This window comes from Branchiostoma lanceolatum, chromosome 1, assembly GCF_035083965.1.
Source record: "Branchiostoma lanceolatum isolate klBraLanc5 chromosome 1, klBraLanc5.hap2, whole genome shotgun sequence".
In the NCBI taxonomy this organism is placed as follows: domain Eukaryota; kingdom Metazoa; phylum Chordata; class Leptocardii; order Amphioxiformes; family Branchiostomatidae; genus Branchiostoma; species Branchiostoma lanceolatum.
The window spans coordinates 16,706,952-16,723,515 of NC_089722.1; the positions used below are offsets into that span (position 1 = coordinate 16,706,952).

General features: G+C 40.3%; 1 protein-coding gene across 1 annotated transcript in view; it reads right to left on the reverse strand.

Moving 5' to 3' along the window:
- LOC136438127 (kin of IRRE-like protein 3) overlaps positions 1-9,547 on the reverse strand; it is a 31,596-nt gene extending 22,049 nt beyond the window's left edge. Inside the window, exon 1 of the mRNA XM_066432852.1 lies at positions 9,396-9,547. Within this exon, the coding sequence (XP_066288949.1) occupies positions 9,396-9,447 (52 nt within the window). The 5' untranslated portion in view covers positions 9,448-9,547. The remainder of the gene's footprint in view (positions 1-9,395) is intronic.
- Between the last annotated feature and the right edge of the window lie 7,017 nt (positions 9,548-16,564).

Sequence of the window (16,564 nt, forward strand, 5' to 3'; positions counted from 1 at the left end):
TGCATTTGAAAGGGCTTACAACAGTTTGTTCAAATAGGCATTGACTGCAGTAATTGTAAGGTATCTCCGCTTATCACAAAAATCACTCTGTGTGCTTTGATCAACAAGATTGGAAACATTCTCTAGGCCATGTGGATGATTCGAACACTTAGGAAACCGTCAATGACCTACTGCCTTTGGCAATCGGCAATAACCGGTGCAATACACAATACACTTACAATTCTGCTGGTACGCAATGTGGCCTTTGGAAAAATACAGGTACGGTAGGGAAGAATGGAGAAAGCTCGTGCTGAAAGCGACCATGGTCCCCGACCCTCAAGATGAGGATGGGACTAGGTGAGGTGAGGTGAGGATTTCCTTAGTACTCCAAAAATAGTTACTCAAGCAACTGGATAGAATTTTGAAACAGTCAGACGTTTCGGTTAGCATGCAACTTTGTCTTAACATGCTATTCTATTGAATCATCTGAAATTGCCTTTCCTTCATTAACATATCTATTGAAAGGTTTGGTATAAAAAACCCTAGTTCTACCAGATCTGTCCTTAGTCATTGACGAAAGATAGCAGATGCTATCTGAAACGTCTGACTGTTTCAAAATTCTATCCAGTTGCTTGAGTAACTATTTTTGGCGTATCTTATTACCTGGATGTCTAACCTTCATCAACGTTTCATTAGTACTGTTTGTAGTGTGCGTGTAGATTTGCCTTTACAGCCAATATTTCACAACGACCACAAAATAACAAAATGAACATAACATAGAGCTGCCGTTTAGCTAGACCTACAAAACTCTCAAGCTTGGCCCTCAGACTATGCCACCTGTCGCATTGATAGGCAACTATGACGGGTAAATAATATTCACACAAAAGAAATTCTAAAATATCTTCGATGACTTTACTAAAGGTGTAGGCAGACCAAGTACAACCTACATACAGCAGCTGTGTGAGGATGCAGACTGCAATTTAGAAGAACTACCGAGAGCAATGTAGGACAGGGATGACTGGAGGAGGAGGGTAATGTTCACCCGTGACACTTTCACGACAAGATGATGATGGGACCAAAAGCAACATGATTGTCGCTAGAATAAACTCTGTCCGCCTGTGTTGCTCATCCACTTCAACCATCACCCATGGACGTCCTTTGACCGTGGTGGAGTTATCCATGTCATTCAATAATCATCCACGCTTTTATGCCTCTGAACTGCCGGGTAAAAATAGGTGTTAAGCTTGAAAATGACCAACCGTTAACAGCAAATGGGAAGTCAGCGAACTCTGAGACATTTTCCTCTTGAAAGGTCAGGGCATTATACCTACTTCAAGATGAGCTTTTAAAGTATCTGTGCAGTACTTCTAGCAGATTACCAATGTAAGCCGTGGAACGGGTGTGCCATTCAAACTCGCTGTCGACTGCGTGCCAACATCTAAGTTATAATCTGCTTGCACATTACATGTACATTATAATATACAAATATAGAAATTATACGGGGTTGCTGTACATATGTGAATGTGGCACTGGATAAGCTGTATATTCTAAATTATGAGGGAAGACTTTCAAACAAAACTGGCATCCCTTGGAAAGAGGTTGAAGGTGCAGCAGGCGTCAGATCTGCATGGAAACTTGCTACCCGATGTGCCTTTAGGCATAGGAGGACCTAATGTCTAAGCTACGAAACACCATGTCTTGACATACTTTAGTTATTCCTAGATCCTGTATTCAATCATAACAGACAGTCTTGAAGACAGATGGTAGTAAAACGAAATTCGAATAATGCTCGGTACATTATTCGTACAGCAAAGATATGGCCTGCAGTGTATGAGAATGTCTGTTTGATGCACGTAAAAGTTTGTGTTCTATCCTTACACGTTGTGGGTATGCTGTATTAAATATAATCATCATAATTAGTCACAGGTATGTTTGCGTTTTACCAATAGAACTGATGATCAAAAACTCAACAAAAAAGTAGAGAAAAGTTTGTGAAAAGTTTTGCTTTTGAAGGTGCAAGCGAAGTGATTTATATTTTACGTAGAGCTGCTAGTCACGACGAGCCGACAATGCATGCTTTTGTAAACCTTTGGTGATCTTTCCTTTGGCCACTACAGTTTCTATTTCACAGTCTGAGTTAAATCGTAGCAGCTTAAGTGGATAGGCTTTTAAAAGGTCGTGTGCCAACTCATGTTTCAACGGTTTCTTATCGCAATTTAGAACCAAGTGATTTGTCAACTGGACTTGGAACTCTTCAGTGTACAATGCACGCTTCTGGCTGAGTATTTATCAATACCTTTGAAGCCTGTAGCCCTGGTCCACTGCCAAAAAGGCTCCTGTTTAGACTTCTGCTGAATATCTAAAGTCGATCGCTGGCCTCTGTTTGTATATGTCGTCCCCATATTGAAGGCACTGGTTCATACAAGCGCAAATGTGGCTTCAATGGGATACACCGTGAAGAGTACATTGGAAAAGCTGCACGCGATAGCTTTCCGAGGAAGATACAGACGGATGGAGGCACACCGACTTAAAGATCTGAAGCTACAGAATATTGCAAATCCAGATGAAAAAGCCAAGGGAGTGACGCCCATCTATTGGTATCATAGGGGATTCCAGGTCAAAGGAAGCCGACAGTCTCCTTAGCAGGACAGTAATAGACCTATTGATCACAGAAGGTTTTCCTGAATTCAAAGGAGCATTCCGTCTTTCCTGTCAGCGATGTTTGCGTTGTTGCCCCAGGGCACAAATGTATTTCAAGAGCAACACTTCGTACTTAAGGAATCACAACGCATTCTTTCCGTTGATATTTTACCTATTTGCTGAGAGAGCAAAGTGGTACATGAACAGATGCACCCGCGGGTGTGTAGTCTAAAACGACACCATTTACTAACAATAGTGCAATTCTGCAGAATCAAGTACTTTATGGAAACACCGCTCTGCATTTCAAAGGTTCTAGAGAGGCTCCCAGGCTTTTCCGTTCGCTCGGTAAAACATCGGTACATCCGTCTTCGTAGAAGGGGAGCCTGAAGTAGTTAGCGTTGCGGGGTACCTGTGTCATAAAAACGACTGCTACGTTTTCTAAACAAGATGGATATGCCCATAGCGGTATAGTCATTGGAACAAGTAGGATCATATTTACAACCTTCCCTAAGTTGTTATTAGAGACAAAGGTTTTATATAACTTCAGTACATCAACATGATTGGTAAACATTGGAGACAAATGTACAATGATCATCAGAGTAACAAAGTCAAATTATATAAAACAATGAGTTTCTCTCTGAGTATATGACAAAAGAACTGGTATAATGTGCATATTGTGATGATAACGCTACAGGTGGCAATGCTGATGAGACTGTCTAAAATCCATCAGCAAATATAGAAATAATATTCCCGTGAGGATCCCTATATATTGCTTCGCCTTACCCCTGCCATCCATATAAATTAAACACATATCTGTAGTAATGTGATGTGATGTAAGGTACCAACGCCCGTACTCTGCTCAGTCAAGCAGACGACTTTGAGGAAATCAGTCTGTGTGGCCGTAGACGAATCAGAATAATGAGGCCGTACAGTACATGGTAATACATAAAATGTGTCAACTGCTCGCTTCCTATTACCTCAGCACAAAGTACGTATTCCTGCAGATCCACGCTCTCTCAATTGTTGGTACTTTAAGGTTTTGCTCGCCAATGTTATCTACTTTGTACATATGTCCATGAACCTTCTCAACTGGATGCGTCGCAACAATGATCCATACAATAAGATGGATGTGACGACTTTTGGATATAGATTCATCCCACGTCTTTTGTCATGAGGTCCAAGTAGTGAATTGTAGTGGTGAATACCTAATAATTTAGGCGGTGATCTCTGTTGGAAGACCCGAAGGATGTGACTTTTTGTGTAAAAAGATGTGACAGCATGCTATCACTCCTCATGAACTTACTCCTCCTCAAGAATTAATGAGATATCAAGTGCAGCAAATAAAGACGACTTACACAGAGATTTGCAGTGAATTGGCAATGGTTAACAATAATGTCATAATGCTGTGTTTGGATATGCACGACAGCACCTTTGTGTACTGTTGATTTAATCCAACATTTTTCCGACTATTATTTCAAGAGACTGATACATCAAATCTCACCCATTATTTTGATATCCGTAATATCCACGTAATCTTAAGACAATCTGGTAAGTGCATGTTAAGCAGTTATACAGATAAAACTAATAATGAAAGTATTTTGTCTGGTAATTTGTTTCTTGTACTTCCTGTTCACAACAAGCTGTATAGCATAATGAGTTCTTTCATATTCCCCATACAGATGATTGATCACAATAATTTAATTGAGCTTCGCAGGAACTTTGTTTGGCTTTCGTCTGCAAATGACACCGTGAATATAAATGTACCTGCCAAAATTACGACAAGGAGCTATTTTTTTGTTCCGGGACGGAAATTCATATGAGTTGAAGGAAGCCATATGTATTTTAGCTATTTTCAGCATCAATATAATATTTCGCTCCCACCATTTTAAGAAAAGAAAACTCGCCTAAAAACATATTCTTCAGTAGGTTACTTCCTCCAACGACACCGACTCACTTTCATAAGCCCGTCCTGTTTGAAATGATGAAAAAAGTCATATGGCCCTATAATACTTTGATACTTTGAGTACTTTCTCACTACAAAGGTTAACTTATCACTTTTTTTCCAGTGGCGCATATCTAACGCTATCATCCAAGGGCCTACCCTGGTCAAACGGGGCCTGAAGCACTTTGAAGGCAGAGCGGTTTGCTGCCCAACCTCCGACATCTGACTGCTCGGGGACCAGGAATTTTTGACAGTTACTCTCCCTAAGAAACATCAGCGAGTAGATTGCTTTAGGTGATGAAATCAAGGTGTCGACACGGACCAGTTGGGACACCACCGCGGGAAAACATGACAAGGCGGAGACACGTCCTAACTCTACCATTACGTTTCCGATCACGTAGTTGTACCGTGGTGAGAGCGTCAACCGCACGATTCCGAGGTGTCCTTTTTGTCACAAACTGTCGAGGCACTGACACCCATGTCCAGGTGACGGAAAGCTCCTACGACTGGAAAAGAACACACCGTGACCCTCTCCACCCGAGTAATGATTTCCTATCGCCTCCTGGGGATCAGCTTTACAACCTTCATTACAAAGTCAAGGCTGCAGACCAGCTATAGAAAAGATTACGAGATCTCCTTTTTTCAGGAAAATTACTTGACTTCGAATATGATTCACTATACTCAATGTTATCGTCGGATTTACAAGTATTTGTCTTAAGGGACTTGCATAGCAAATCTAAGTACATCATGACATGTGACAACCCCTGCATGGTATACATTGGAAAATATATCAAAGAATGTCTCGACGTTAGAAACTCCTCCAATGATTGTACAATTTCATTGTCATCCCATACTACTACACCATATTGTATTAGATAGACTGATTAGCCAAATAGGATGTTATCTACGTACCATTGGATGCAATACTTTGCTCCTTGTACAATTGTTGTGCAATAGAGTTATTATTATTATGATTTTAAATAACGAAGATGAAATATAAAAATCAAGTCTGCTTTTCCCCACTCAATGTTAAGATGGTGGGATATTGATGCCGTTTTAGTTTATCTTATTGGTTATTTCAATCTCCGGCTGAAGATCTTCAAAACTTGTTTCTTGCTTGCGAATTCGCTGATGCTTGCACTTCCCTCACCCACATGACCTTTGGAGATTCTCCAGTAAAATTTTATTGGCCATGGGCTACGTGGTTTGTGTTTTGACATTGGGTGAATGAACTTTTAAGCTTGAACGCTTAGGAACATACCAAGGGCAAATGAAGATACACACTATCTCACCGTCGAACAATATCTTATTCTTTTATGATAAGTTTAATAAGTTTATTGCAAATTCCTGCCCAAAGGCTAATTGCAAATAACGTAATGAACCATAACTAGTGAATTGTTTAACTTCTCTTTTGTAAGCAATGGAAGACGTAATGTCCCACCTTTTCTACAATTTGTGGATTTTTGGTGGTTAAAAGAAGAATACTCTTTTCTTTGTCTGTAAGCTTAGAGAAATTCGGTTAGATTTTAGTTGTCTGAATAGATATCTCATCTCGTGCATTATAATGAAATGAACAGTTTGAAATAAAGTGTATTTAATGGCAGTTGGCTGCTAAATATAAGCTTAGCTTGTCTTACATACACCGTACATTGTCGGTTGATATACTTCGGTAATATCTATACACCCAGGTCTTCTTTGGTAAAAGCATATCATTTGTGAGTGGGTTCTTGAGCATTCCATCTCCTATAACTCACAGTCACCTCTTCATTGTGCACACAATACTGATGATAAATTTCGCCAACTACATTAGTAGAGTTGATTGTTCCAAAAGCCCTTAAATCCTACTTCTCAGCAGAAATGGTCTTCTCCCTTGCTAAGTGTACCAGATAGCCAGTAGAGTGTGCCTACTTCAGAGATAAAAGGTCCATTCATCCATATGAGAGCTGCATTAACAACAACCTCTCGGATATGGGAATGTTGTGCGTGGGCTAAAGATGAAACAGCGAAAGTCTCCGGGAAGTCTAAGTGAAGATGATTGTATTCTACCAAGATACTTGTTGCTTTTCCATATGTCAAATTGAAACACTTTATTCTCCGAGGTGCTGTGATAAATATGGATGTCTTGGTTCTTCCATCCATTATTAAAAACACCAAATCTAAGATATGAAAAAAATTCCATAAACATGTAACAAAATTTTGTATTAAATTTCATTGTATGAGCCTGTCCTAAACAGTATTTCTTTTGATATGCATAATACGTCGCACACATAGCTAGCATTTCAACATTCCTAAACATATGTTATAATAAGTTTATTGCAAATTCCTGCCCGAAGGCTAATTGCAAATAACATACATAAAAGAACAGGGTACAGAATAGGTATAAGAGCGGCTAAACAAGATTATACAAACGTAATTGTCTATAACTAGTGAACGGTTTGACTTCTCTTTTGTAAGCAATGGAAGACGTTATGTCCCACCTTTTCTATAATTTGTGGGTTTTTGGTAGTTAGAGAGTTAAAGAAGAATGGTCTTAGAGAAATTCGGATAGATGTTATAGACGCTGTTAAATTATGATACTCAAAGATAGGGGGTATGGGGTGTAGTTGCTTTGTCTACCATTACTGTTTTACTAACATACGCTCACCAAGACTATAACACTACCTACATGTACACCTGCATTGTAAAATGAATGTGGCATTTCTCGTTGTCTCAATCAACAGTGCCGTTTTAATATGTGCTGAATGTAGTTATTCCATACGTGTTTAATAGATATAAAGTAATGACAGGGGACTTGTATACCATCACAGATGTTACAATGCATTAACGTCAGCATAAGCTGTCTGGGACGCGCATTTTCTGTAGCAGCAATGATAGCATTTGGTCTGCAAATGTGTCTATGGCGCTCGTAACAATCCCGGCAATGCTGAACCCAAACTCCTTTGTTTCCATTCTCATAATACATAAAAGAAGCATTTCTCCCTCAAACGGGACTCATTTGTTAGTTGATGGTTCCTCTAACAGCCATGCACTTGCCTTATCTCATCAATATCCTCTTATGAGCCCAATTCAGCGGGGCGTTCCGTGACAGGAATACTAAATAAGAACACACTAGGGCAAGGTTGTGCAGATTGTATCAGATAACTTTAATATATTCAACAGGGACCTCATTACTACAGTGGCGGACACGTCCTTGGCTGTATCGACTATTAAATGGCCCTTGGTGGGCACACATGACATGTTGCTTTGATGCCTCGTTTCCCCCGTATGTTCCTTCCTCAGACATTCTATAAAACGCACATTTCTGCGGGGTGACCGTAAGTTCAGGCTTATGAATTGGAACTCAACCAAAATGGTTGACGCGCTCACTTCAAAGCGTTCCTCGGCTGTAAACGAGGACGTTGCTCCAATTCAAACCCGACGACCCTCGAAGACCCACGACCGTTGCTTCAATTGCACATCAACAGACAGGTCTCCCAGAGGACAGCAACTCATTAAACAGGAGACGCGGGCGATTTCGATAACGATTGCGGGGAAACATGGTATCGTGGTGATGGCAAACTGCCGGGGAGCACAAGTCCCAGCAGGATCCTAGCAATCAAGCCTATTAACAACGGCTTGTGCAGAGCAGGATCAGAATTATGCACGACTCATTCGATCGATAGACTTAATCCCTTCCCATTTTGCTGAAGCACCGTCTGGTCGACTGTTTTTCGGCACTTTCATACCGTAGAGGTAGACAATGAGGGTGATTTAAAAGATATACATACTAAAGCAGACTACCTCCGAGCGATTCTTAAATCCCTGTTCGCGAAGTGTCAAGAAACTCATTCAGGCCCGATCGTAGATACAGGTATAGCTACAAAATTAACCTACGTTATTACTTGTTCTGACGAAATGTCGATGACAGGTGTCGAATATGTGACTAGAATTGTATCCACTAACCAATCGTATCCATCTGTGTAACAGTGCCAAAAAGTTACGAAATGGCGACGGTCAAAAACATACATTATGTCTAATGGCTAGGTGGAATGGCATATGTTATTAGGTTCACCAAAGGAAGGTTCGAAATTTTACTGCCTGTGGTACGACCTTTTCCAGGGGCTGTATGACCGACCAATATCCTATTGGGCAGGCATCCACGCACGATACAAGCTAAAATTGATAACAGTGGATGCTTTGCCACCTTCGGGCAGCACTGTCAGCATTATGTCCGACCCCCTCCTCAATGCTTCCGCCGCCTTTCTGAGATATTACCCGCAGGCAGGTGCCACCGGGGACCCGGAACGGCTTGCAGCACGACCCATTAAAACAAATAAATTCCACTCCAACCATTGGGGTTCCCTCTCCTTCCCCATACCAATTCCCATCCTAGCTTCATGTTTGGCCAAGCGATGTCAATATCTCCAAATCCGCCCGAACCATTATGTGTGTGGCTAGGGCTATTCAGCGCGATTATGCAAAACTACAGAGGCAAAGGTTATAGATGGGGATAACATAAACTGGTAATTAAATGCTTCCGTGCCGTTTTAGGCCTGACCACAAATGACTTATCTGAAGATCTTCTTCACACTTAATTAGAGGAACTTATCTAGCAACGGCCTGAAGAATGGCGCTTATCGTACACTGCCAGACATCATCTCGCGCATTGTTTCAGTTGGCAGAACCAGAAGGGAGCTTAAACGGACCGATATGATGTCGTCAGCAGAGATGCTGCCCCGTGAGCGTGCTAGCCAGCAATTACAGGTGTAATCGCTTAGAAATGAAACCCATGATAAGAGGATATATACATCCACATTGAGGATACGCCCACCAAAGTAAGTCCAATAGTACCGACCTGTCGGGAAGATGACAACCTGAAACAACGTAATGACGCGGATGAAGGACATCTTTGATGACACCTTGGTGAGTCCCAAACACGTCACACCTTCCACTGTCTTCTGCGACGGCTTTAGAAGGACGATCCTGTCCCGCTGCCTCCACCGAATATCTGCGGGACGTGACGACCACCGACCGATCGATACCACTTGCCATTGATCGAGACCACCGGCACATTAACATATCTAGCGTAAATGAGATTGCTGAATATGCTTTACTTCAGCAAATAAATCTTAGTCTTGCCGTTGAACGTGGTATATCTCGTTAAGGCAACGGCAAAGCAACATTAGACAGAAATCTTAACAGCTGTGGTGGATAAACTGTTTGCCGTCAACATCATCCACAAAGCTGCAACGTCGAGTACATTGTATTTTGTAATAGTATGAACGGTGAAGTAAAACCTGTGAATCATTTTAGTAGATTTATTCTACTACCTATGAAAGTCTGCTTATAGTTTATATTTAAAGGGCATAAGACACCAATGACATCAACATTAAGAATTTCCTGAAATTACATAAACCATAATACTATTGTTTAATAATATAGAAATTTTCACAACATATTCACACTTCGGATGTTATTGAACATCGAACAATGAAAACATCATACCTCCAGCTTTTGATTCTTCCCCACCAGGTAATTACATTAATCAGTGACTTACCTGCTCATGACGTCACAAAGAAAATGGCAGCCGATTTGTAACTTTGCACAACGGTTCGGAAAGAACATTATTTCAACAAGAAAACGAAATAGATATTGTTATGTTATGTTATTGTTATGTCATTAAATGTTATCACGATAATTAAGCACTGTTTGGTCATTAAATAATGTTTTTCGCAAGCCGTTGTGTAAGGTTCCGAACCGGCTGCCGTGTTCATTGTGACGCCATGAGCAGGTATAAGTCACTGATTAATGTAATCACCTGGTGAGAAGATCAGGTAAGAATTATCGGAGCTGGATCCATGGAAGTATGGTTTCTGATGGTTCAATGTTAGATAACATCAGAAGGGTATGTATTTGTTTTAAACGTTTATATTCCTTCAATGATGCTACTCCAATTTCAGATAACAAGAAAATGTTGTATTTTTGTGTCTCTTGCCCTTTAAGACATACATCTTTATGTGATCAATGTTGGTCTTGTTTCAATCATAGCAGCTTTTACTAGTACTCTATGTATCTTCTAAAGTAATATGAATTTATAAATTGTGTTTTCGAGTACAATACTTGATTACGTGACAAAAAGCTAAGTGCCAAATGGCATGATACATCGTGTCCATGTTGGCCATTCGATATAATTGCATCCATTTCTATATAACAGCAGAAACCTTTCTAATGTTAAGTGGCTGTACTGATGAAAACAAAGCAAACAATATCATCAGGATGGTACGAAATAAAGCAGGTAGCACGCGTTCTAGAGATATAGTCCTAGTCTACCAATTCCCAATTCGCGCTACATATACATAATGATAGCTTAATTGCACAACAATTGTACAAGGTACAAAGTATCCACTGGTACATAGATAACATTCTAGGAGGCTTATCAATCTATCTGATACAATGTGGTGTAATAGTATGGGATGACAATGGGATTTCACAATCACTGAAGGAGTTTCTAACGTCTTGACATTCTTTGATATATTTTCCAATGTATACCATGCAGTGGTTGTCACATGTCATTATGTACTTAAATTTGCTATTCAGGTCCATTGAGATAAATACTGGTAAATCCGACGATGACATTGAGTATAGTGAATTACGTATATAGAAATATTTGGGACATACAATCAAAAAGTGATATTCCTATATATATATATATATATATATATATATATAGAGAGAGAGAGAGAGAGAGAGAGAGAGAGAGAGAGAGAGAGAGAGAGAGAGAGAGAGAGAGAGAGAGAGAGAGGGCGAAGATTTTATAGTCAATCATTTTATATTACCATCAATTCCGATCGGAAATTGTAGGAATATTTACCCATGTTGTCGCACCACCATACACAGTCAGTGTAATGTAAAGGCGGACTCTGCATTATCATTATCATGTTTCGCTACATTATTGACATCGCCACCTGCGTATTTCGTCATTTCATAACTATAAACATGCCGTTATGGAGTAGACATAATACGCAAAGACAGACAGGAATACCTGGTAGCAGTTGATTGATGCTTCATTGGTATTTGATATTACAACAGAAGCTCGTTCGTACATGCTGGTTAAAGGAGTAATTCTACCGTCAATCCTTGTATGTATTGGATTACTGAGTAAGTGACAACAAGAACTCAGTAGTAAATGAATTAGAAAAGGTAATGAAGCGAGATAACGATATTCCGACAAATAACTGTACCAAATGATAGCTCACAATCTGAAAATAATTGTGGTTTGAAGATAATGTACATTCCACTTTGGCAGATGACCTATACCAATGTAATATTCTTAATGCAGTATAGTAAGCCATACATTATCTAGAAAGTGACCTCCATTCTTGTAACGTATTTAAAACATAGCCTTTTGTCTAATGTGTCCATGCAGATTTGTAACTTTAACGTTATTACAGAATCCTTCAGGCACAGAGTGACAGAAACTCGTTACGTGCCGTCAGGGCATAGATTGCATGTCTTGGCGAAATGAAGTTTGTACTATCACTGAGTTATGCGTTAATATACAAGTATGTCATACATATCTTTCATGAAATCAAATATACACATGTCAAATGTATGTCATGTTGATTAAGCAAGAAGCCCAGATTCATTGACGTCGTGTGCAGAGTTGTTGGGTAATACGTGCGTGGAGTCATCTTGGAGATGATGCCTTCTCAGACTTGGACTTAATTGAATTTTTCACTTCAAGACTCAAGTCATTATGATCAAGATATATCCAGGAATTAAGAAACGAGATTATCTCAGATAAAGTGTCTAATCATATTAACCAACGGGATATGGAATTGGGTAGAATCATTTGGATAATTCAAGTATTACCAAATAAAAACGTATGATATAGAACATCGTGGAATATTGCAAGTCATCAACGCATTAACATTGATCATCAAGTTCACTAAAGCACTAGTACGTGGCTAGACTAAATATTAAGTTTAAAAGAAATTACTGAAATTCATCTGTCTTGATGTACGGCGAAACCATCAAATGCTCACTCAGACTTAACAAAAACCTGCTGATATGCAAGAATTTCTCACAAGATGACTAGTACACTCTCAACGTCAAGTAAATTATCTACTTCGAACCCGCAAATAAATCATCCAATATCTACATTTACATGTACAGATATTATATGCCAAGATATTCGCCGGCAACTAGTAATTGCTTTTCAGACCTGACTCTTCATTTAGCTAATTTCTCGCATGGGTGAATAAGTTCATAACATATAATGTGCACACTCATGTAATAACTGATAATGTAGCTCGCAGAGAACATTGTTTCAGCAAACGTAAACACAGCCTCACGGGGTAATCGCAACCTTTTAACGAATCATATTATACATAGCGGTTATTCACGACGGTATCTGTTCCTGTTTAACTTATGCATGCAAACGCTGAATTGTGCTACCTGAGCTATATGGTAGTATTACACAGTGGAATATTAAAGGAAACCCAAGCAATATTAGGGCCCGAAAATCGGATCTTGGAAGTCAACATATTTAGTTATTTCTATACATGATTAGTTCAAACACTATCATAATGTAATACGATGTCCATGATGCAAAAATACGACGTTGTGGTGGTGTCAAAACTCACTGAAAATCTTCGCCGGGGTTTTTGTAGGCTCGCGAAACTAAGGGGACCATCGTAAGGCACGGCCTTGCACGGTTTTAGAATGCTCAAAGTATGATGTTATTACACAAATATGCTAAAATGTTAGTAAATGTCATCACTAAAAAGATTTCAGCATTTTTTTCATTTTCATTTTTTGGTCCCTTATATTGCTTTGGTTACCTTTAGGTTTATGTATCAGATGATTTCCTTTCATCTATAAAGCTATTCCAATGCCTGTCCGGGCAAAATTCAACACAGGGAATATATATAATAAAAGTGATGTCCTCATGTGCGATACAAATTGTAGCCGTACAGATCCGAAAATAGTACCTTCCGTTCCAAGTTGGGTGATTTTTCACACGAGTAGCAGTTTGGTTAACGCGAGACTGTTGGGGGAGGGTCGGGTGCCGTGAGACTTCCGCTTGGTCTGACGTCATGTATTTTACCCGGGGACACCTTCGTGAGGACAAGGTAGCAGCATAAAGAGCGGAGTGATAAATCTTTATTCAAATAAAAAGGTACAAATGAGAATCATTAAACGCTATTTTGGGACAACCCGATTGACACTTACAGGGAATAGACCAGCCGTCTTGGTGCGGAAAACGCACAAAAAACGTGGCATATTTCTACCTTAAACAAGAATTATAAGCAATAAAACTACCTTTCAAACATGAATCTGTATCCGTATCTATATAGCCGGTATAACCGCCATTAGGCGTAACACACCAGCTTCGCAGGCACGCGGCGCGGCAGCAGCTGGTCTTATAGAGCCTTGACGTACGTAGGGCAATCACAAAACTCAGACTCGGCTGTCATGAATTAAGTATAGAAACGGGGAGATTTCAAAAGCTTCCTATCGACCAGAGGGTATGTCCGTTTTGTCCAGAGGTAATTGAAGACGAATATCACTTTTTGATTGTATGTCCCAAATATTTTGATATACGTAATTCACTATACTCAATATTATCGTCGGATTTACCAGTATTTTTCTCAATGGACTTGAATAGCAAATTTAAGTACATAATGACACGTGACAACCCCTGCATGGTATACGATGGGAAATATATCAAAGAATGTCTAGACGTTAGAAACTCCTCCAATGATTGTAAAATCTCATTGTCATCCCATACTACTACACCATACTGTGTCAGATAGATTTATTTATTTATTTATTTATTTAGCCTAATAGAATGTTATCTATGTACCAGTGGATGCCATACTTTGTACCTTGTACAAATGTTGTGCAATAAAGTTGTCATGATACAGTCGAACCGCAGAGCTCTATGCGCATCGGTTCTGCGCAGCCTTCTCTAAGACGGCTTTTTCCGGGTCACGGCCGGACCCGGGTTGGACCCTGTTGCATGGGTGTGAACAACTACCTGTGGTGCAACAAAAAGACCTCAGACCTATATCATGTTTACACTTTTTCACATCTACAGGACTTGCCTGGTGTAACCATGTAGATATTTCGTGCATTGTAAAAAGACATCGAACGCTGTGGCCTTCAAAACATTAAGAATATTTGGTCAGTTTATTTGTGTTTGTCTTATTTACAGTTCACCTGGAACCAACTAGATATTTACATCGCGTGATAGCCCATTTCCTCATCTTTAAATTGATACCAAAGTTCCTAGGATAATTTTATGGGAACCGGTTTTGCCCCCAAAAAAACTGCGACAATGTCTACCTTGCGGTGGTGAAATTTCTGCCTAGTTCTAGCTACCGATGCGTGCACTCCTGCGCTTTGGATACATTTCGATACATTTCGCGTGGCATAACAAAGCCCATTTTTTGTAAATTAGAAGCTGTTAGCCTGAATTCAATCAAGCCTCCTGTGACCGCTCGCCGTCCTGTAATCGGCTTCCAACCCAAGAGCTTGATGGCTTGGGCCGCTAATTCAAGGGAATCCTCCTTTCTAAATATGGATAATCTAAGCAGCTGTCATCAGCCCACAGAGCTGCCTGCCCAGGCCAGACTCTAGTTGCTAAGGATCTATTGCTGTTGCTATCCAGTGATTGACAGCTGCAGATGTCTGATCTGCAGGTGGTAGGAAGAGAGTTTCACAGGCCGTTTCTCTGTACTTTGAACATTTTTCGGAAGTCAAGTCTTTTCTTGTTGGATTTTCAAACTTGGTTTTTGATGTGGGAGAAACTGACATTGTCTGCCTCTAAAGGAACAGATAAACTAAGGAGGTTTAAAATCCCTTTTAACAGGCTTGGATACATCTCATTTCTCACCCTCCCAACATCTGGATCTCATTTCCCCTCCCTTCCTCCCCGTCTACCTGTGGTGCCAGTGGTGACAGCTAACAGACATGCTTACTAGCTGGCAATGGGGACCTGGCTGAAATCCTGGCCTCTGATTGGTGTTACTATTTTTGATAACAGCTCTCCTGGCTTAGAGCTAGTCGAGCACAAACTCCGCGGGGAGGGGAGAGAAACCCCCGGACAGCTAGAGTTTGCGTTATACAGACTAAGAAGCTGTATGAACGCGGCTACCACATGCAATATGATAATTGACATGATAACAGTCAAGTACAGACAGACAGAGATTTTAGTACAAGGTACCTGATATTTACAAAATAGTCAAATTTGAAGTCAATCACTTCGAACTCCTGCGTTCGAACGACCGAACCCAGCCAGTACGTTCCATTTTCCTGCCGTGGGGGTCAGGCGAGGTCAGGTGCAATGTTGCAACTTTCAGCCGGTGTTGGGAACGTTGATGAAACTTACGGCTCAAGTTTTGCCGTCTAAAATTAATATTCTGAAACATTTCCAAATAAGACTAATATCATCTTGAAGCCAGGAAAAGTGAGATTCATATGCAAGTTGACCAATGCCATTAGATAAGCTTTGAGTTCTGTAAAGCATGGTAAAAGGACATTGTGTTTGTCTTCTTCTTCAGAATAAGACGCCCTACAAATTGACCTCTTGTTAGTTTTTTTGGGGGCAAAACCGGTTCCCATAAAATTATCCTAGGAACTTTGGTATCAATTTAAAGGTGAGGAAATGGGCTATCAGGTGATGTAAATATCTAGTTGGTTCCAGGTGAACCGTCAATGATACACGCACAAATATACTGACCAAAAAATGGTCAATGTTTCGAAAGCCACAGCGCTCGCTGACAATTTGCTGTGCACGAAATAACTACATGGTTATGTTGGGCAGATCCTGTAGATGTGAAAAAATATAAACACTATGTAGGTCCGAGGTCTTTTTGCTGCACGACGGGCGGTTGACCCCACCTATGCAACGGGGTCAAATCGGGACCCGCCCGACGCCGTAAAAAAGAAAATAAAGCGTTCTACGGTGACCTGCGGTTCGACTGGATAAAAAGGTCACAATCTTCTACACTAGGTCAG